The sequence below is a fragment of the Orcinus orca genome, chromosome 3, assembly GCF_937001465.1.
Source record: "Orcinus orca chromosome 3, mOrcOrc1.1, whole genome shotgun sequence".
In the NCBI taxonomy this organism is placed as follows: domain Eukaryota; kingdom Metazoa; phylum Chordata; class Mammalia; order Artiodactyla; family Delphinidae; genus Orcinus; species Orcinus orca.
Window position 1 is genome coordinate 9,594,190 of NC_064561.1, and position 20,949 is coordinate 9,615,138.

Genomic DNA, 20,949 nt, shown 5'->3' on the forward strand with positions numbered 1-20,949 from the left:
ACACAATAGCTAAAAGATGGAAACAACCTAAATGTCCATTGATGAACGATGGATAAACCAAATGTGGCCTATTTTATTCAGCCATGAAAAGGAATGAAGTACTGATTTATGCTACAGCAGGGATAAGCCTTGAAAACATTATGCCAGACACCAAAGGCCACAGAGTGAATGATTCCATTTATATGAAATATCCAGATTCAGCAAATCCATAGAGACAGAAGGATCTAGAAAGCAGATCAGTGGTTGCCACGGGCTGTGGGGGAGGGAGGATGGGAAGGAACTGCGTAATGGGCACAAGGTTTCCTTTGGGGATGATGAAAATGTTCAGGAACTAGACAGAGGTAATGGCCACACAACATTGTGAATGTAGCAAACAACGTTATGTGTATTTTACCATGAAAAGAAAAAAGCCTACGGAGGAAGAGCTATTATTAACCCATTTTAGAGCTGGGGAAACTGAGGCTCAGAGTGGGGACCAAGAGGTCCACCCAGCCTGAGGACAAAGAGCCAGGAGGTGAGCCCCGACCAGTCGGGCCAGACCAGAGTGTTGCCTGCTGGGCCACCTGGCCTTACCTCAGAGAGGTCGTCCTGCTCAGGTGTGTTAGAGCCGCCACTGTCCTGTTCCTCCAGGTGTACCACATCTAGGAAGGGAATGAGAGTGAGTGGAGACTGGGGTCCCAGCTGGTTCACCCACAGTCCCCTGCACCCAGCAGCCAGCACCTGGAAAGGGGTCACGGGTGAGGCCCAGCTGGCGGATGATGTAGCGGGGGATGTCTGTCTTGACAAGGTGGCCCTCCTTCGCATGGCCCTCGGCTGCCTCCAGCAAGTGGTAGAACTCCTCGGGGTTGAATTCCTGAGGCAAGGCAGGGTGCGCTCAGGGTGAACTCCAAGGTGTCCCAGCCAACCCCTCCCCAGTCCCCCACCAACTGCCCCCCGCCCATGCCCAGCCCCCTTACCAGGCACTCCAGCAGCCTCGCTGGGCGTGAAATGATAATGAGCAGCTTCTTCACCAGCTGAGTGACAAAGGCCACCTCCAAGCTCTCGGAACGTTCATAGGCCTGGGGTGCGGGGCATAGTGGGGGTGTGGTTCACAGGTGCCTTTCCTGAGCCAGGCTTCTCTCCCATCCCCACAGGAACGGACAATACTGCTGCTGTTGTCCCATTTTACAGATGAGTAAACTGAGGCCCAGGCCACATGGTAAAAATAATCATTATTGTTATAGCAAACATGGTCCTAAAACCTTCACTCATTCAATTCATCTTCTAAACAGCTCTATAATCCAGGCCGAGTTAAAAATCCCTCTGCCTGGCATGCTCTCTTCTCAGATCCTTGCATGGCTTCCTAATTCTCCTCCTTTAGGTCTTTGCCCAGTTGTCAACTCCTCATGGAGGCCTGCCTTGACCCCTCCAATCCAAAATCACACCCCACTACCTGGTAGGACTCTCAATCGCCATTACTCTACTCTCCTGTTCCTGTTTTCTATCAAACAGGCCACATATTAATTTATCTATCATGCCTATCAAAGTCAGGACTATGGTGAGGCAAATGAGGCAGTCACCTTGGACACCAAAACCCTCAGTCTTCAAGATAACTAATATTTTAATGCATTATTTGAAAAATCAAAATTAATGCAGAAAAAAATGATAAGCAAAACTTATTTATTTTTTGGCCGCAAGGCTTGTGGGATCTTAGTTCTCTGACCAGGGATTGACCAGGGATTGAACCTGGGCCCTGGAAGTGAAAGCACCGAGTCCTAACCACTGGACCGCCAGGGAATTCCCAGAAAAATTTAAATAAGGACAGGATCCCAGAGAGCTGGGCCAAACCATACTGGAGCTTGAATCAAAAGGAAACGTGTGGGACCGTCTCTACATGTTTTTCAGATGATTAATGATTTTAATGAAAACAGTATTACTGATTAGTTTGTTTCCATTAAAACCAGGAAAGTTAAATTATAACAAATTTTGGTTTAATTATAAATAAAACATTTAAACTTAATGTCAAGTTTTAACATAGTTTTTTTTTCAACTTTTTCAATAATTAATGTTCTGAAGGGGGAAAAAAATCACCTGCCTCATCCTAGTCTCAGTTCTGATGCCATCTGAAGAGGTAGCATTTGAGTAAAGACCTGAAGGAGGTGAAGGATGTTAAATTCCTGCTTCCTGTTTGGGGGGTTGGGAGGGATAAATTGGGAGATTGGGATTGACATATACACACTATTGTATGTATAAAATAGATAACTAATAAGAACCTACTGTATAGCACAGGGAACTCTACTCAATACTCTGTAATGACGTATATGGGAATAGAATCTAAAAACTGAGTGGATATACGTATATGTATAACCGATCCGCTGTGCTGTACAGCAGAAACTAGCACAACGTTGAAAATCAACTATACTCCAATAAAATTAATTAAAACAGTGAAAAAAATAAAAGAAACTTTTAAATTATTACTGTCAATATCACCAAATTATGTGCAAATCTTGGTTATAACAATATACTGATTTTGATGAAATAAAGGCAAAAGGTGCATTTTGTGAAATATATACATGTATATATAAATTCCTGCTTCCTCCATCAGACCTAGAGCGGGGCTTTAGTCTTTCTCCTCCACCCTTCAATCCACACTAGCCCCTTGGCACGTGGTAGGCGCCCCCTGAGTGGATGTGGGATGAAGGAAAGTATGGGGCCATTGAGCCTGATTTGGGGGTTCAGAGCCTGAGGTGTGGCCGGCCTCCTGGTGCACTCACGTCCTGCAGCAGCTTCTCCAGGTTTTCCTGCAATTCGTAGAAGTATACGGTGGTGATGAGGCCGTCGCGGGACTTGGTCAGGCAGTCCCGGGCCAGCTCGATGATCTGGTGGTGAATGAAGCTGAGCACGCCGTCGGCCAGCGGCAGCACGCTGTCAGGTTCGTAGGCGCGGGCGAAGTCGCGCAGCTTCTCTTCCATCTGCGCGGTGGCCTGTGGGAGGGACGGAGGCAGGGCCGGGATGCCGGCGCGGGGCTCAGCCCAGAGGCAATGGTTGCCAAAGCCTGCACGGCGCGGCGCCGGCCGCCAGGAGTCGCGCGGAGCTAAAGCGAACGAGGGCTCCGGCCGCCCCGCTTCCCTGCAGCCGCCCCCTGCCCCGCCTCACCTTCGGGAACCTCTCCTTGTAGACATGGTTCATCATCACGATCTCGTTGTCGTAGGAGGAGGGGGAGCGCCCGGGGCTGCGGAGAGAGAAGCCCATCGCGTCCAGCCACCTTCCTCCAAAACTGCAGACGGGCGTCTCGCAGGGCATGAGCCCCCAGACCCACCAGCTTGGACGGGGAGGGGGATTCAGGCCCACCTGAGGCTCCGCGAGCGAGGCCGCACCGCAGGGGAGCGGCGGCCACCATCCTCATCCGTGATGCTCTCGGTGCTGCCGAAGTGTTTGGAGAGGAAGTGGAGCTCGTCCACGGTGGGCTGGTAGGGCAGCTGGTGCAGGCGCTCCTGGGAGGAGCAGGAAGACTGGGGGGAGGGGCGGGGCCGGGGTCAGAGCCACCACGTTCCCCCACAGCTCGGGACCCTGGTCTGGGACCCCCGCGGCTGGCGGGCCACTGAGCAAGGCCAGAATCTGGACCTGGCTTATGATCCTTGGATCCCAAGGCCCAGCTTGGGATTCCTGGCAACAGAGGGGGGCGGGGGGGGGGCAGGGACAGACACAGATGAGAACAGTGACACAGACATGAATGTGGCCTGAGGGAGCCTGTGAAAACCTGAGTCAAGTCTCATGCCTCCTCTGTTCAGAAGTCTCCATGGCTCCCACGGTACTCATGGTGAATGCCTAAGTCCTCCCCACAGCCCACAAGGTCTTGCAAGATCTGATCCTGTCTCCTTGCCATCACCTCCTCCCACTCTCCCCCTCACCTGCTCTGCTTCAGCTGCACAGGCCTCCTTGATGGTCCTTGAACAAACCAGGCACACTAGTGCCTCAGGGCCTTTGCACTGACTGTTCCCTCTGTCTGTGACACATCTCCTATGGATCACTTCTCCTTCAAGTCTTTGCTTTAAAGTCACCCTTCGGGAGGCCTCCTCTGACCACACGCATCATTCCCTCTCCTTACCCCAACTCGTTTCTTCTTGCTGACTTCTTATCTCATTACTTACTACTGTACATCTTTATGACTTATTTGTTACTGCTGTCTGCTCCTCCAGGGCAGGGATTTGGTTCTGTTTGGCCCCAGTCAGGGCCTGGCATGCAGTTGGGGCAAACACAGATCCACAGACATCAGTGGAGAAACACAAGGACAGCCACCTGATTCTGCAGGCAGGATGATCTTTTTCAACATGATATTACTCACTTTCTTGCTTAAAACTCCCCAACCCATCATTATCTACTAATGTTTTCAGTGCACACAATCTATGACCTACAGAATCAGTAGGTCAGCCTGAATTTTTAATTTAATTTAATATAAAGCAAAACAGCCTTTCTATGGCTTCCCACTGCATTTAGAATAAAATCCACCTCACGATCCTGGCCAAGAAGTCCCAGCATGAGGAAGGTTGCTGCCTGCCTCACCTCCATCCCTCCACTTCCAACCCAAAGCTCCAGCCACACAAGGCTATTTTCACCTTTCTAAATGTGAAAAGTTCTCTGTTGCCTCTGGGAGTTTGCACATGCTGCTCCCCTTTGCTGAAACACCCTTCCCTCCCTTCTTCCACCTGCCAACCCCCTGCTGATCCTTTGTCTTGGCTTCAACGCCACCTCTTCCATGAAACCTTCTTTGACCCTCTCTCCAGCTGTGCCAGGTGCCTCCCCTCTGCTATCATCCCCTTGCCTTATGCTACCCCCATCACAGCTCCGACCACCCCAGCACCCCAAGTTATAAATGCCTTCTTACTGATCTGTCTCCTCCCATGAGGGCTTTGTGAATCCTTGGGCCCAGGCCCAGCTTGTAGAGCCCCACACACATGACAGTCATGTGATAAAAGTCTGCTGAACATCATACCAATATATGGAGGAGCGAACCAGAGAGACATGTAGAAAAGAGGGCAGATGGAGAGAGAGACTTTGGGTACTGCAGTGGGCTCTGGGTGAAAGGGGTGTGTCCTGGCCCTGGCCAGCTGCAGACACTTGGGCAGTTGGTTTAACACATGAGCCTTAATGTCATTATCCGAGGTAAGTAAAATAAGTAAAAAAGTAAAATAATTAAAATAAGTCCGAGGTAAGTAGGACCCCCAAGAAGATATGTTGAAGATGGAGAACAGGACCTTGGAGGGGACTTGGAACTCACTAAGGGATGGACAGATGACACCCTTGGAGAACAAGAGAAACCCAAAGCTCTCATTTAGGCCAGTCCAGCCGGCCCCCCGCGGCTCCCACCCACCGGCCCCGCCTCCCACACTCACCGAGACGGTGGAGCTGGGCGTGTTGGTGCCATAGCCAGACGAAGGGAGTGAAGCCAGAGACCAACGGCGTCCGTCCGCCCTGGAACCCAGCCGACATGCTCAGAGGCCGCCAGGCCCCACCAGACAGCCCCATTCCTCAGGGTGTGAGAGAAACCACTGGCCGTGGCCAGAGCAGGAGGTGGGGGAATATATCTGCACTCTGAGATTCCTGAAGTCCCCCAGAGTCAAGGAGGTAAAGAGGAAGTCTTCCAGCCAGGTACCCGGGACCTGGAGCAAAGATCAGTCTTCTCTGCTCCTTCCCATTTATACTCCTCTCCTGTCAACCTCATGCCAAACAAGCCCCCAAAGTGAAAAAAGCCCACTCAAGGAAGTCATCCCAGAGGGACCCCAAAAGATGACAGCTAGAGGACCCCCATGAGAAAATTCTCAGAGGAAGATCACTTGGGTCTTTTCAGAGAAGAAATATTCCTTCCTCATACACACACACATGCATGCTCCCATAGACACAATCACTCTCATGGCTACATCCATTAGTATTACTGTTACTAGTACGGTTGAGTTCACACACTGAAAGTCACACACATTCACACCACGTGACTCTTCAACACAGACACTCACATGCATTCACTGTTCCATACATGGACCCAAATATCACATGTTTCCAGGCTAACACACAATCATACATGAAAAAAGAGACGTACACTCACATATAGACATATATACTTACAGAGACCTGGTACTCACACACTCTGACATACACACACACTCCCCCACACACTCTAGACTTTCACATTCACGTGACACACATTGAAGACACCCTCACGCAGTCAGTCACACATTCAAACTCTCAGAGAGCCACACACTCATTCACACTCCCACACAAATTACATATTCACATGGAGACACACATGGAGGTACATGTTTCCTCAGCTATTCACACACACATTTACAACCCTAGAAGTACACAGTCACACACGTTCACTCTCACACGCTGATACACACCCATGGATACAAAAACAGGCATGGGCTGCCTCCCATATTCACAGCCTCACAAACTCACACACATCCCCATCAGCACACAGATTGCACACTCACGTGTACACACACTCCCATGCACTGGAATCCTCTCTCCAGGCAGTGACCTCGCTCAGCTCACCTGCTTCCCAGCTCACCCTCCATGTAGGTAACCACATCCGGCCCAATCTTGGAGCCCTTTTCTGGCTCCCTATTGCCCTCAGCTGAATTCCACGGTCGGAGGGAATCCCCACTCTTCCAAGGGAGCCGTCCTCTGTCCCCACAGTCTCCTGTGACTCGCACCCCACAGCTTTCACCAGCCTTTGCGGTGACCTGCGTTGCCTCCCCAACTCAACTCCAAGGATAGAGAAGGGATGTGGTTCACTCCATATACCAGGTCCCAGAGCACAGCAGTTGTTCAGACGTTTTTAGAATGAATAAAGTTCAAAAAACAAAGAGACCCACCCAAACACCCTGGTGACTCCTCAAAGATTCCCCCTCAAAACTCAAAGAATCTCTCTTTCTCCCCCAATCTCGACAAAGCCCCCCAGAAAATTCATCTTAGGGACACTCCAGAAACCCACAGAGACCCCCGGAGGGAAACCTGAGATTTCTCCTCTTGGGCCCTCGAGAAATAGCCCTAGGGGCCCTCCCCCACGTCAAGGACCAAGTCTTTCGATGGGCATCAAGCAGTCTGCGCTTGCGCACTTCCTCCCTGCTTCCCTGTCCTGTTGCTATGGAAACGCCTGGCCTGGAGAGCGAGGCTTGGGAGACTAAGACCCAGGCCCCGTAGCGCAAGCGCTTTCACTCCGCGGCAAAGGAAGCTCCGCCCCTTCCCTGGTTCTGAACTGGTGGTTGGCCCCGCCTTCTTATAGGTCCCGTCCCTAAGACTGGGTGCCTGTTCCCGCCAGGACGTTGGGGCACTCTGCGGGTCCCTCAGGCCTGACTCGGGTGCAATTAGAAGGGGAACAGATGGTGGCCCAGACGGTGGGTAGGGAGGGTATGGCCAGGGTTCTGGGGCCCTGGGGAGAGGGACTCACCTTCGGGAGGAGGCGAAGGAGAAATGGGCGGGGGTGTTGGGGGAGAAGTTACGGGGACTGTCCAGAGGACTGCTACCTGTGGCGGAAAGAGAGGGATCTTCAGGCTTGGGATAGAAGGCAATCCCATCAAACCTCCTGATCCTCAAAGCGGGTTCCAAACAGTAGCTTGTCCCCTCTTTAGTCTAATCCCACCCATGTATGGGTGGACCGCTCCCCTTAGCTGTGGCCCTGCCTCTCAAAATGTTTTGGCTACCGAGTCAGCCCAGCCCCTCTCCAGGCCGATTCCGTCTTTTTCGGGGTGGCCCCGCCCCTTAGGTATGGCTCCTCCTTTCTGCTCCATCCCCTTTCCAATCAAGCTCCTCCTGGGCCTCCGCCCACAAATGCCCGTCCCCCTGCGGACCGGCCAAGCCAACACAAGATGGCTCCGCCCCTTGTCCAATCCCGGTCCTCTCCGTCTAGACTCTGGACCACCACTCCTGTGGCATGGACACACCCCTCGCCTGTGACCACGCCTCCTCTAGTCTGGGCCACAAACCCACCACCTGTCTCACCCAGGTGTCCAGGCAGTGGGGAGTGGGGTCGCGGCAGCGTGGGCGAAGTGCTGGTCAGGATGAGACTTTTCCGGTTACTGGTGCGGCAGCTGCGGGGAAGGCGAGGCAAGGGACCGGACCCGGCCGTAGCCCAGTGAGTTTGTGGACCCAACCCGCGGCCCTCCCATCTCAGATCCCCACCTGTCTCCCAACTGTGTGTGCTTGGATGTGCTCCCAAAGGACTGCTCAGAGGAGGAGGCAGTGGAGGCTTCGGTAGGACTGTGTATGGGAAGTGATGCGCATGTGTTGTGTATGTGCAAGACTCCTGGTGTGGATCATGTGTGACCATGCATGGCACAGTGTATCAGTCAGGGGGTGATAGTCATGTCCACGTGATACTAATGGAGATACTGAGTGTCTGTGTGTCTTTGGGTCCTTGCGTGACATTCGCTGTGTGTATCCAGGTGTGGCACCCGTGTGTGAATTCAGCACTGGGAGCATCCTAGTGTGACATCATGTGTGACAGTCCTTGGGTTTATCTTGTGTGACATGACCTGTGGCTTTGTGTGTCTATATGACACAGTGTAACGCCACTTGTCCATGGCTAGATGTGCCACTGTGTGCTGTAAAGTGTGCGTGATGCATGATTTCTGCTACGTGTCTGTCTTTGTGTAGCAATCTGAGTCTGTATGAGATACTGTCCTTGTGTCTGAGTGTGACATTCATTCACCATGTGTGTTCCCGTGTGGCATCTACTGTGTGTGAGTTTAACACCCTGTGACACTGGGCACGTCTGAGCATACCACTGTGTGTGACATGGATGAAAATGAGTGAAAACCTGTGATATTGTGTGTGTCTCCGACTCTGCAAGATTCTGTGTCTGTTATTCTATCATCCGTGTGGCACAACATATGACATGCTTAGGTGATATCGTATATTGTGACATTGCACGGATGTCATTGCCACACATGTGTCTGTGTGCATTTCAGATGGCACAATTGTGTGTGTGGATCACCAGGCATGTGACATCTTACTGAGTGTACACTACACTGTGCCTGTGGGCTTACTTGTCTGTGTGATGCTGCGAGTGTCCTTGTGTGTCTGTGTGTGCCTCTGACCTATGGCCACCATATGGCTGGGTACGCGTGGCGGCTCCCGGGTGTATCTGGGACACTAGGGCTGTTGTGTGTGTATGTGTGTGTGACATCATGTCCTGAGTGACGCTATGTGTCACTATTTTTCGTATGAGGCTGTGTTCTTTGGGGGGCGGTTGTGCTATGATAAAAGCCCCCCCTTTCATTCTGCCCCTCAGGATCCCAGCTTCCAAAGAGGGACCCTCCAGCCCCTCCATTCTCTTCGCACACACCCCCCTCCCCGGCTCAGTGACTGAGCATATTCGCGCGGCCAGAGCACGCGGCATGGGGGTGGGGGGAGGCCAGGCTGCGGCTATTGTTCTGAGGGTGCTAAGCCCCCCACCCTCCCCTTCTTCCCCTACCCTCACCGGGCTGCCGGAGCCCGCAGCGCCATCAGACAAAGGCGCCTCAATCCCCCACCAGGCGCAGCCCCCTCCCCCCGCGGCGGTCCTTTCTAGCGTGCAGTCCCCCCAGCCTCAGCCCACACTGCCCCCCATTCAGCCCCATCCCTGGCAGGAAGGCGCGAGCGAGCACCTCTGGCGCAGCTGGACCGGGTGCAGCATCCCGGGCCCCGCCCTGCAGCAGCAACCGGAGGGCGATTTTGGGGGAAGGGCCAGGTCAGGGTCTGAGGGATCGGGGGTCTACCTCTTGGTGCGACGGAACATACTGCCGCCAGGGAAGGAGGGCATCGAGAAATTGGAAAGCGCGGTCCAGAGAGAGTCAGACATGACCCGGCGGCGGCGACATGGTGGCAGGTGCGGCAGCGGCGGCGGCGCGGGGAGCAAACGCGCGGGGCGGAGGCTGGAGCCGCAGCGGGCAGGGTAGGGCGGGGGAGGGGAAGGCCTGCGGCTGCCGCTAGCCAGGAGGGGGCGCTGCAGTGCACCAGCGCGTCTGGCCCCGCCCGCGCGCCCGCCTGGCGCCCCCACCCGGGCCGGAGAAGGGGCGGCCAGCCCCGCGCGTTTCTCCCCAGGGCTCACCTGCTGCTTTTCCGGGGCAGGGGCAAATCTTTCTGGAAGGCAAAGGAGCAAAAGGATAGAGGTCAGCGGGGACCAGCAGCCACTGCCCAAAAGCCCTGTCAGCCCCCTGGAGGGGTAGAGGTGGGATGGGACAGGTCCTTCATCAGCATGGTCACCTGCGCCCTTGGCCATGAGGTGAGGGCTGGGCTCCTAGGGGAAAAGGGTACCAGGGTGATTCCTCTCCCGACCCCCAGAGGCCAGCAGAGGGCCCCCTATAGGACTCCTGAGCTGGCGTCTCAGTATGTGTTTGTGCAAATGAAAACATCCAGGAGTCGTTATTTGAAAAATATTTCTTGAGCACCTACTGTATGACAGGCCCCGTGCTAGGCACTGGGGACACAGCCGTGAATGAGACAAAAATCCTGCCCTTTGGGGACTAGCATTGAAAGGAAGGAAGCAGACAACCAAGATTAACATAGAAGTGAATGAAATAATTTTAGACAGAAATAAATGTTATGAATAAAATTAAGCAAGGTGATGTGATGGAAAATGGCTAGGAGGGGGACATGATAGTTACAGAGGTCTGCTCTGTGGAGATGATTTTTAAGTTTGTTGCTGAAAAATAAAAGTCAGCCCTGGGAGGCTCTGTGGCGAGAGCATTCCGGGTAGAGGGAATTGCAAAGGCCTGGAGGTAGGAATAAACTTGGCATGCTCAAGCATGAAAGGGTGAATGACTGGATGGATGAATGAATGACTCCTCCACACCTCAATGGTTCTACCCCACTCTCAATCAGATTCACAGAGTTGGGGTGGGGAGAGTTAGGGTGGCTCAAACTGAGATTTGACATGGGAATCAGGTGATGGCTGGGTGGTCTTTTTCAGTAATGGCAGTGATAATAATTGGTAGGTATTGGGACTTCCCTGGTGGTCCAGTGGTTAAGACTCCGTGCTTCCAATGGAGGGGGCGAAGTTCAATCCCTGGTCACGGAACCCACATGCCACACGGTGTGGCAACAAAAAAAAAAGTTAGGTATTAACTCTGTCCACATCACAAGAAGGTTGCATTCTGTTTGTCAAGCACACAGGAAACCACTACAGGGACCAGAAATTACAGAGGTCTGGACGCTTTTCTGAGAGCACTGGGGAGAAGGGTCATCACCTTCCACCCAGTTCTGTGTCCACAGGCTAAGGTGAATAAAAGGGATTGGGTAGGGCTGCAGGCAGAAGGATTCAGGTTAGGGTTCCAAAAGCCCTTTGGTGGGGACTCCAACAAGGGAGAAATGAGGAGTGTTCTAGGATTTTTCTAGAATCTCTGATAGCAGAAAGCCCCGGGTTCAAATCCCAGTTTTGCCACTTATAACCTTGGCAAATGACCTTCCGATAGTCCATTCCTTCTAGAGGATTCTGTCAGATGATGCAGGTGCCTAGCACCTTAGTATGGTGTCTAGCATATAGTAGGTGCTCAATAAATGTTAGGTCATAGGAACAGGAGTTATTGTGGATGGACATGCTGCATGGCAGAAGATGGGCCAGAGGGACCTCACACTCCCATGTACAGAGGACAGATGGATGGTCGGCGTCAAAAGGAACACTGTCCAGATTGGCAGCCCTGCCATCCTGAGCCAGGGGTGACCGGAAATCTATACCAGGTTTTCCCTCTGTCTTTGCAGGATCAGCTTGAATGAGCGGCCCCTTGGACAAGCCCCTTGGACCAGCCGGCCTGCCAGGGCCAGGCGGCTGCAATGGCACAATCAAAATCAAGACCTGGATTTTCCCCGCCACGGAGCCCGGTACTCCAGACTCGGGTACAATGGGCCTAGGAGGGTGAGCCCCAGGGGGACCTTTAAGTGCTACCTAGAAAAGTCCTCGACTCTAGCCCCATCTGCTAGCATCCCTAAACATTTTAGGGTCGAAGAAAGGGGCAAGGTGGAGAGGTAGAGGATCTGGATCCTTGGCGTCCGTGTAAACAGACGCCACTTCCATCCCCAGCTGCAGAGCTGCTCTGCCCAGCGGATTCTGCATCTCTTCGTGATTAACTGACGGCCCTGTGGCCGGGGCATTCGAACTTAGGTTGCTGTACGATCCCAACTGCACACAGGGGACCTTGGGAGCTCCGTGGTTGTGGGACAGCTCCTAAGGGGTTGCACCAGTGTGTGAGAGTGTATTCAGGCTGCGAAGTGGTTAACCCTGCCAGAAGGGAAGAGGTTCGGGCAGGACTTCGGTGGAGTAGCTCCCTCGGCCTAGAAGCCTGGGGAAGGATGGGTGGATGAGTGGGAGGATCCCGGGTTGGGGGCGTGGTCTTGCGCTGGAGAGCTAAGTCCCGCGTGGCACTGAGCCAATAGGAGTCGGCGCCGGCCCAGGGGGCGGGGACACACCCCATGCAGGCTCCGCCCGTTTCAGCCCTTTTCTGGGGACCCGACGGCGCGGACCCAGTCTAACTGCTTCAGCACTTGCTCTGGTTTTGCAGCAGCTCCCTCCCTTTTATCAGAACCCGTTCTCCTAACCCAGCCCAGGGAAAGGAAGGAAATCCGAGGAAGACCTGAAGAGCCCATCTGGGCTCTGGTTAAAACTCAGGTCTGGCTCCAGCATCATCCAGACGCCAGGGAAGTCCTTCCTGCCCTCTGAAATGGCCCCATCCAAAGATGGACGAGGCCCCTGGGTGATGGTTTGAATCCTCTCCTTCTCTTTCCAAGCTCCAGGCTAGGGATGTAGCCTGAGACTGGGCCCATTCTAGGCTTTATATAAACTTCTCCGGACTACCTAGCTCGGGGCTGCTTCAAGGAGGCTCAGAAAGACCAGATGCCAGGCAAACCTTAGGGTGAAGCTTTGACCGATTTCCTCTCTGGGGTTAGTTTGGGGCCAACACCGAACCCCCGTATTAACCCTTAGAAGTGCATGCTGCAGACCGAAGAGAACCCTTCTCAGCTTCAGAATCCCCACCCATCTAGGATGTGGGAGTTCCTGATGCCTGGATTTGTCCCCGCCTTCCCCACACTCCACAGCAAACCTCAGTGTCCCACTCCGCGCAGTGGACCCACGTCTCCTGCGCCTGCGCAGCCTAGAGACCAACATCGTCTAAGGCTGCAAGGAGCTAAAAATCGCTCCCGCCCACCCACAAGCTGGGCTGGACTTGAGGATCGCGGAGTGGGGGTGGGGGGGGGTAGTGTTGTAGTGGAGCGGGGTGGAATGAAGAGTGAGGAGGGAGGCTGTCTAGATGCCTGTCCAATTAGGGCAGTAGGAAGAATCCTGGTGGCCGAGCAGGTGCGTGGAGGTCGCAGGGGGTCGGCATGCCTCAGGAAGGGACTCCTGGGGTGGTGAGGGGCGAGGCTGCAGCACAAATATGTTTACCACTGCTGCGGCGCCGGCAGCCCCGAGGGGCGCGGGCCCTGGGGCAATAACTTTGTTCTGCGCCCCCTCACCCCCAGCCTGGCTGGGCACCAGGGCAAAGACCTCGATCCCAGCCCCTTCCCCCTCTGACGGGCCGGGAGCCCCTCGGGTTATCCTCGAGGGGAGCGCAAGGCTGCATCCCCCTCTGTCAGATCCCTGGATCCCCGGGCGGCCCCTGAGGGGCGGGGTCCCCAGCGCGGCGGGACGCGCGGCCACCGCGTTCCCCTTAGGTAGAGTCCCGAGGCCATGGGAGAGGGCGCCTGGGCCAACCCTGGCGTAAGTTCTCCCGCCTCCTGCCGGGCCCCGCCCCAGGGCGCCGACCCCTTCCCCTCCACCCGGGGCCAGGGCTGCCGAGTACCTGCAGCCTCCGGCGACGAATCAGGCCCGAATCGTCCATGGCGGCGGCGGCGGCAGAGGCTTCGGCCCCGGGGAGGGAGGTGGGAGGCGGCGGCAGGGGCGGCGGCGGGAGGAGGGAGGCGGGAGGCGGGAGGCGGAAGGCGGGAGGGAGTGAGAAGCCGCGGGGACCGCGGCGGCGGCGGCGGCGGCGGCTGGGGGGGGGGGGGAGGGGGCAGGGAGGTGGCGGGGGCGGAGCAAAGTGGGGCGGACCCGGCGTCGTCACTGCGTCTGGGCGCCTGAGCCCGGCCTCGGCCAAGGCTGCCCGCGCTGGGGGCGGGGGGGGGGGGGGGGGGGCCGGGGGGGGGGCGGGGGCGGCGGACAAGAGGGGGAAGGAGCCTCCAGATGTCCCCAGGGAAGTCAAGCTACCGAGAGACCCCTGTAGAGACACGCCAGGGGAGAGACATGCCCATGGGTAGACTCCCAACCCAAGAAACACCCCAAAGGAGACAGTCTCACTAAGATATATTCCTTATGCAGACAACCTCCTCCCCGCGGTGACCCCCTCAGAGAGACACATTCCCACGGGGAGGTAGTCTCCATAGGGAGGCCCTCTCCAATCAGGAACTCCTCTCACCCTGAAAATTGTTTCTAAAACAGATGGTCTCTGAGGGGTGACGCTTCCTCTCAAAAGCCCACCCTCCAAAAAAAAAAAGCCCACCCTCCAAAGAGGAGACATTTTCGTAGAGAAAGATCCCCGCGGGTGATATTTCACTTGGGGAGCTTGGTGAGGTTACCCTCAGTGAAAGACCCCACGAAAGCCATATTCTCTATGGGAAATTGTCCCCACCCACAAGACCTCACATCCCAAGGAGATACACTCTTACAGAGTGTGTATTTGCACTGAGGAGACCCGTCCTTACGGGAGAAGCCCCCTCCGAAAATCATTTACATGCTTATACCAACCCGCTTCCCTAGCGATCCCCTCCCTCATCGTCAGGATTAAGAAGCCAGGCCAGGCTGGGCCGTATTTATAGGAACGATTAGCTGGTGGTTGGGGAGGAGGGCAGCCGAAGCGATTTTCACCACTCCCCCGCAGTGTTCCTGCAGCTGAGGCCAAGCCAACCATGCTTCCCCTAGTTGTAGTGAAAAGCGTCGGAGACCTCCCCACGCCAGTCTTGGCATTGGAGGGCATGGTGGGGTGGGGGCTTCCCAAGGGTCTCAGTCCATAACTGTCCCGAAGACCCTGGAGGGCGCGGTCACTGGGCGGGAGCGACCCCTGCCTGTCAAAGGGGGCTACAGCGAGGTCTAGGTCCCGGTGTTCCCCAGGCGCTTGTCTGCTCATCTCTGCGCCTTTGCCTGAGTTGTCTCGGTCTGTTTCTCTCTGTCTCTGTCAGCATGTTCGTGTTGCCATCTCGCTGAGTCTGTTCCTCGCACTTCTCTGTCCAAGGCCGGGAAACCGCTCTTGCCGCGCCTTCTCCCGCCGGCTGCCGCGGGAGCTCTCCGTGGTGCTGATTTCTAGAGCTCCAGTCCGTAGTGCTGAAATATGAGCTCAGGTTGGGGGCGGAGGTTAGGGAAGGGGAAGGGTTGTCGGGAGGCACAGCCTAGAGGCTGGACAGATAAGACCCACGAGCACCCTGGACTACCCCAGGATGAACCGGAGGAAGGCTAGGTCCACTGAGTACTGGTTGCTGAAGCTTCCAGGACATCAGTGGGTGTCCTTAGAGGGGCCAGGAGACAGTGCCTCCTGATTAATTTACTCAACAGGTATTGAGCACCTACTGTGTGCAAAGCAGTGTTTTGGATTCTGGGAGTACATCAGTAAAAGAGACAGACAAAAACTCTGCACTAGTCCAAGAAAAGAGGGAGAGAGATTTGTGGTAGTACTCATTGCTCACAAAAACACATATGCAAACTCTACAAGCACAGGCACGCACACACACTGTGCAAATACACACACAAACACGAAAGTACCAACACATGCTCAACAAACAGACTCACATATACCCATTCACACACCCTGCAACCACATACTCCACAAAAACACATATTCTGCAAATACACATACATACACATACTCAGCAAACACAAACTCACAAACACATGTAATCATTTGCAAACATGCAGTTAGCACATAGACACAGAGAGTCCTATGCAAACACATAAACACAGAATACAAACACACACTCAGCAAACACAGAAACACATATTCACATAAACTCACATTCTGGAAACACACGTGCAAACACATACTTAGAAAACACAGACATACACACACTCGGCAATGCAGGCATACACAAACAACACATACAAACACTCAACAACACAAGCACACACTCATCGTCCCCAAACCAAAGGAAGCTCAGCTGCACACAAACTCTTGTCCAAAATACAGACTCATTATCCTCCCAATGCAAACCATGGAACATATACACACACTCACATACCCACTGGAGGGCTGTTTTTCTTTTCTTTTCTATTTTATTTTATTTTAGAGGGCTGTTTTTTCTTACTGGACTCCCCCACTAAACTATCAGCTCTATGAGGGTTGAGATTTTCATGTCTTAGTCACTACACTGCATCCCCAGAATCTGGCACACACTAGGTGCTCAATAAATGTTTGTTGAATGAATTGAGGGAATGTTTGCAGGGACACAAATTCACAGAAACTGCAAAGGGGCGCACACACATACACACACACACACATGTCAGATGGAGTCCTACACCCTCTCCACACATGACAACACCTTCTTGTTCACTCATTGTCAACATTCATGGTCAATAACCTTTGTCCAATGACCTATTCACAATAATTTGCATAACATCTATCCTCATCCTTCATCCCCCTCCCCTTCACTTATTATCTGACTCTTACTCAACTGGACACACTTGGCTCTTGGAACACTTACAGACCTCCTTACCCAGATTTTGAGCACACACACACACCACACACTAAAGAGACGCACATAAACATATCGTCACACAACAAACACACATACCCACTCAATACATACACAAACACAAAACACACCCTCATCCCCCCCACACACACCCTCATCCATCTCCTCACACATATACAGAGTTTAAGTCACAAGCTCAACATAAAGACAAACACAAGGATATATACACACCAGCCTCAGATCCTCTGGTCTTTGGTCAGCTGGAGCAGAGGGCGGGGCGGTGGGAAATCCCTCCCCTGCATCAAACCACGCCCCTTTCAGCTGTTTCCTGGATTTGACCCTGAGGTGTCTCAGCAGTGCCCTAGACTCCAGTCCGGCTAACAGGTGAGGGGTGGCCGGAGGGGGCAGAGAGGGGGAGGGAATTGCCGTGTCTTCACAGATCCCTAGTTCCCCCTGCCCTGGGGCCTTTGGATCCCACTGGCAGAATCCGAGTCCTGCCACAGCCAAGCTTGGGTCCAGAGGTCCAGCCCTGGGTGTCAGCCCCTAAGCTGATTGTGGGCCTAGAGAAGGTGACCATGAAAGGGGCCAGCAGGGATCAAGAGGGAGGGAGGAGACTGGGCAGAAGAGAAGGAAGAATTACTGGACAAGAGGGGGGATTGGAAGATCTGGGGAGGTCCCTTTAGAGGACGGAGGAGGTTGCCTGAGGGCCCATAGGGTGGGAGATCCCACTTTGGGTCGGGGTGGGGGGGGAAGGGAACCAACGTCAAACAGGGGTGGGGACACTTGCACCTGAAGGGATGGAGGGGACATGAGTCTGACGGGGGGGGTGCTCCTTGGTCAGAGACAGACCTTGGTGGCCCCCGGGGATTTGAGGGTCCTTGGCTATTGCTTCCTCACCAGCTGCCCTTTCTCTGCTCTGCCTGGCACTGTCTCCTGGCTGCGTATCAGGACAGTGCCACCCTGAGCTACCAGAAAGGGACAGCTGAACCTCACCCCGTATCCCAGCTGACTCTTATCTCAGGTGGACATGGCCTGCAGGGGTTGCACTCGACCCAGGGGCCTGGCCTGGGCCCTGCAACTGACCCTGGCATGGATCCTGCTGGGGGCTTGTGGAGGGAGCCACCCACTCCCACCTAGATCCCAGAGACACCATAGGCTGGTGACCAATTTGGGCCCAAGCCAGCTGCACCTGGCAGGTAAGCATTCCAGACTTTGCCTAAACTCTAACAACCAGGAACCCCAGCTCAACCATAACAATGCCAGAATTTCCTTTGGAGAGGGGTTTAGGGTGACCGGAGGAGGCACCTGGGTCTAGTGGTGGTTAAACAGCACAAACTGCCTAGGTTCAAATCCCAACTCTGCCACTTCATAGCTGTGTGACCCTGGGCAAATCACTTAACCTCTCTGAGCCTCAGGTGGGCCATTAAGAAAGGAGGAGAAATAATAGACCTACCTCATAAGGATGTTGTAAAAGAGTATATGTAAGTATATGAGAATTTATATCACCACGAGGGTTGTCATAAATGATAAGCTGATTATGATTAGTGATTATTTCTTGAAGCTCCATTTGCATCGCAAGCGAAGTGTCTTTAACTTTTATGTTTGAGAGAACATATATAATTGGGGTCTCCCCGTTCAGAGGAACCCCAAGCCTTGGTTCCCCAACCCTACCTGAGGATCCAAGATGGCAACTCACTGGAGTCCCCTTCTCCATGACACTCTTGTCCCTCAGAGATGAACACACCAGAGGCATCGGACCCTGGGATCGTCTCAGGGAGCTGTGGGGAGCTGAGCCCCGGGTAAGTACAGCAACCTCCAGTGTTTCCTTGTGTTCTTTGCTCCAGCTGTCCCGACCAGGGGACAGAGCCCTTGCGCACCTTGACCTATCTGGGCCTGTCTCTCCCGATGTCCAGGTGTGAATCCTTCCTGGGAAACCTCCAGGTTGCCCTCCGCAGTCGTTTCCACCTGCTGCTATTGGGGGTACGCCAGACACAGCCTCTCTGCTCGGAGCTCTGCGATGCCTGGTAGGAGAGGCGGGGCGTGAGGGGTGTGGTCTATGGCTTGGGCGGGGCCGAACGGGGGATCTGCCGCTTGATCCTCCGGGTGCCTGAAGGGGCGTGGCCTGCGTCCAAAGCCGCCAAGGTGTACAGGACGAGGCCTGGTGTTTAGAGGCTAGGTAGAAAGGGACGGGGCCTGTGGAGGACCCGCTGCTAAGACTGGCACTACGGAGGACTGGCCTTCCATGGAGCTGGATTTTTTTTTTTTTTTAAGGGGAGGGCCTCTTGATTGAAAAGAGAAGCTAAAAGGGTGGGGCTGGCCTGGAATAGATGGTCTGAGGTCGGCAGGTGTGAGGCCTGAAGTGACAGAGCCCCGGTAAGTTTAGAGAATATGGGGCAGGCTGAAATCTGGGGGATGGCTTTTGTAGGAGCGTGGTTCTAAGAGGCGGTGCCTGGATCTGGGGAAGGGACATACCCGGGGCAAAGCCTTGGAGAGCAGCAATCCCACTAGGACGTGGCTGCGGAGTCTTCACCCACCTTCTTTTCTCCACACACCATCCCCAGGTTTGCCACCTGCGAAAGTGATATCATCTGCAGCCCGACTTGGCTCCCACTCCTAGAAAAGAGGGGCTGCGAGCCTGGCTGCACCACCTATGGGCAGGTGAGCATGGGACAGAGGAAGCCAGGAAGAGACTGATACTTCCCCTCACTATGTCCTGGGTTAGCCCGTCTAGGTCCCAGAGTCTGGACTGGCACTCCCAAGGCCCCCACTCCCATCCTTCCCGCTTCCACAGCCCAATCTCCATAGTAGGATATGCCTGTAGCCTCCCTAAGGCCCACTGAGTCTGGATTTGCCCTCCGCAAAGGACGGTCTCTGCTCTAGGCCCGTCCACAGTCCCCCTGGAAGGCCCAGAAACCCGAGTCTCCTTCTCCAAGGCCCCAGCCTTCATCTGGTTCTCTGCCACCCGAGCCCCCTGGGACCCAGTAAAACCTCGCACTCCCCAAGGCCCCACCCCCACTATGGCCCTGCCCCCAGACTCCCGGGATGACCTAGAGGTGAGAATTTCCTGCCCTAAGATCGCGCCGCTGCCCCCAGGGTAGCTGGACTCCACCAACTCGGACCCAAACTTCACCCCTTCCCGCCAGACTTTTGCTGACGGAGCGGAACTTTGCCGCTCGTTTCTGGGCTACGCGGTACCAGTGGCGGATCCTGGCTCTGGTCACTGCCTCAACATTTCCATCTCCGTGCTGCCGCGTCCCAGACACGCACGGAGGGCCCGGGAAACCACTTTCCGGCGCTCCCGACGCCCTCGCACCTGGATCCTGGACGCTGCAAGCAGCGGAAGTGGCAGTGGAAGTGGCAGCGGCCCCTAGGGGGCGCCTGGCCTTGAATGGAAGATGCACCCCCTCTCCCCACCTCCGGCCCCGCCGCTCAAGACACCCAGAGTCCCACCCCTGTCCCTCTCTGCATTCTAGTTTCCAGAGTCCCATCCTTCCTTTCTGGGGCCCCAGAGACTCGCGCCTCTTCCGATTATTTGAGAAATAACCCAATTGTAGTTCACTGTTTTCCTCACACTCCTGAATAAAGTCGCCAGTTAGAGCACGTGATGTGGCTGCTTCTTGGGGGAAGTAAGTGGAAAGGAGAGTTGCCAGAAAGTGATAGTTGTCTCTCAAATCTTCAGGTCCTAAAGTTAGCCACTGATTCACAGGAGCATGTAAATGAGGGCTTGTCCACACCCTGGAGCATCTGTCACAACTTGGAATATCCAGGTGTCAGAAATGGGGAGGAGGACTTCCTGGTGGCCAGTGGTTAAGAATCCACCTGTCGGGCTTCCCTGGTGGCGCAGTGGTTAAGAGTCCTCCTGCCGATGCAGGGGACACGGGTTCGTGCCCCGGTCCGGGAAGATCCCACATGCCGCGGAGCGGCTGGGCCCGTGAGCCATGGCCGCTGAGCCTGCGCGTCCGGAGCCTGTGCTCCACAACGGGAGAGGCCACAACAGTGAGAGGCCCGCGTACCAAAAAAAAAAAAAAAAGAATCCACCTGTCAATGCAGGGGACCCAGGTTCTATCCCTGGTCCAGGAAGATCCCACATGCAGTGGAGCAACTAAGCCCGTGCACCACAACTACTGAGCCTGCGCGCCTAGAGCCCATGCTCCACAATAAGAGAAGCCACAGCAATGAGAAGCCCGCGCACCACAACGAAGAGTAGCCCCTGCTCTCCACAACTAGAGAGAAAGCTCACACGCAGCAACGAAGACCCAACACAGCCAAAAATTAATTTAAAAA

The 20,949-nt window shown here is 54.6% G+C and overlaps 2 protein-coding genes across 7 annotated transcripts in view; one reads left to right on the forward strand and one right to left on the reverse strand.

Annotated features, from left to right (window-relative positions):
• MAST1 (microtubule associated serine/threonine kinase 1) overlaps nucleotides 1–13,890 on the reverse strand; it is a 26,113-nt gene extending 12,223 nt beyond the window's left edge. The window contains exons 1-11 of one of the 2 annotated variants that reach the window (XM_049707654.1): nucleotides 13,791–13,890; nucleotides 10,067–10,098; nucleotides 7,978–8,066; nucleotides 7,427–7,502; nucleotides 5,373–5,451; nucleotides 3,331–3,491; nucleotides 3,136–3,211; nucleotides 2,754–2,963; nucleotides 957–1,058; nucleotides 721–853; nucleotides 574–641 (exon numbers count right to left, since the gene is read on the reverse strand). In XM_049707654.1, the coding sequence (XP_049563611.1) occupies nucleotides 574–641; nucleotides 721–853; nucleotides 957–1,058; nucleotides 2,754–2,963; nucleotides 3,136–3,211; nucleotides 3,331–3,491; nucleotides 5,373–5,451; nucleotides 7,427–7,502; nucleotides 7,978–8,066; nucleotides 10,067–10,098; nucleotides 13,791–13,829 (1,065 nt within the window). In that variant the 5' untranslated portion in view covers nucleotides 13,830–13,890. Of the gene's footprint in view, nucleotides 1–573; nucleotides 642–720; nucleotides 854–956; nucleotides 1,059–2,753; nucleotides 2,964–3,135; nucleotides 3,212–3,330; nucleotides 3,492–5,372; nucleotides 5,452–7,426; nucleotides 7,503–7,977; nucleotides 8,067–9,734; nucleotides 9,920–10,066; nucleotides 10,099–13,790 lie in introns of those variants that run through there. The other variant, XM_004277461.4, reaches the window with a different exon arrangement.
• RTBDN (retbindin) lies at nucleotides 7,911–20,173 on the forward strand. Of its 5 annotated transcripts, none has more exons than XM_033401287.2 (9): nucleotides 7,911–8,110; nucleotides 11,716–13,306; nucleotides 15,163–15,321; nucleotides 16,987–17,049; nucleotides 17,687–17,861; nucleotides 18,398–18,464; nucleotides 18,579–18,689; nucleotides 19,227–19,323; nucleotides 19,809–20,173. In XM_033401287.2, the coding sequence occupies exons 5-9, from the start codon at nucleotides 17,693–17,695 to the stop codon at nucleotides 20,034–20,036; spliced, it is 672 nt and encodes a 223-aa protein (XP_033257178.1). In that variant the 5' UTR covers nucleotides 7,911–8,110; nucleotides 11,716–13,306; nucleotides 15,163–15,321; nucleotides 16,987–17,049; nucleotides 17,687–17,692; the 3' UTR covers nucleotides 20,037–20,173. The 5 variants fall into 5 exon arrangements, with proteins under 5 accessions (XP_033257178.1, XP_012391285.1, XP_033257176.1 ...); XM_033401285.2 differs by having other exon boundaries at nucleotides 7,913–8,110; nucleotides 17,614–17,861; XM_012535831.3 differs by lacking the exon at nucleotides 15,163–15,321.
• The last annotated feature ends 776 nt before the right edge of the window (nucleotides 20,174–20,949 follow it).

Excerpts from the sequence above, each read along its gene's own strand:
- RTBDN (XM_033401287.2), top strand. The coding sequence starts at position 17,693 with ATGGCCTGCAGGGGTTGCACTCGACCCAGGGGCCTGGCCTGGGCCCTG. Across the intron at positions 17,862-18,397 it reads AAGCCAGCTGCACCTGGCAG|AGATGAACACACCAGAGGCA; the intron begins GTAAGCATTCCA and ends CTTGTCCCTCAG. Across the intron at positions 18,690-19,226 it reads TCGGAGCTCTGCGATGCCTG|GTTTGCCACCTGCGAAAGTG; the intron begins GTAGGAGAGGCG and ends CACCATCCCCAG.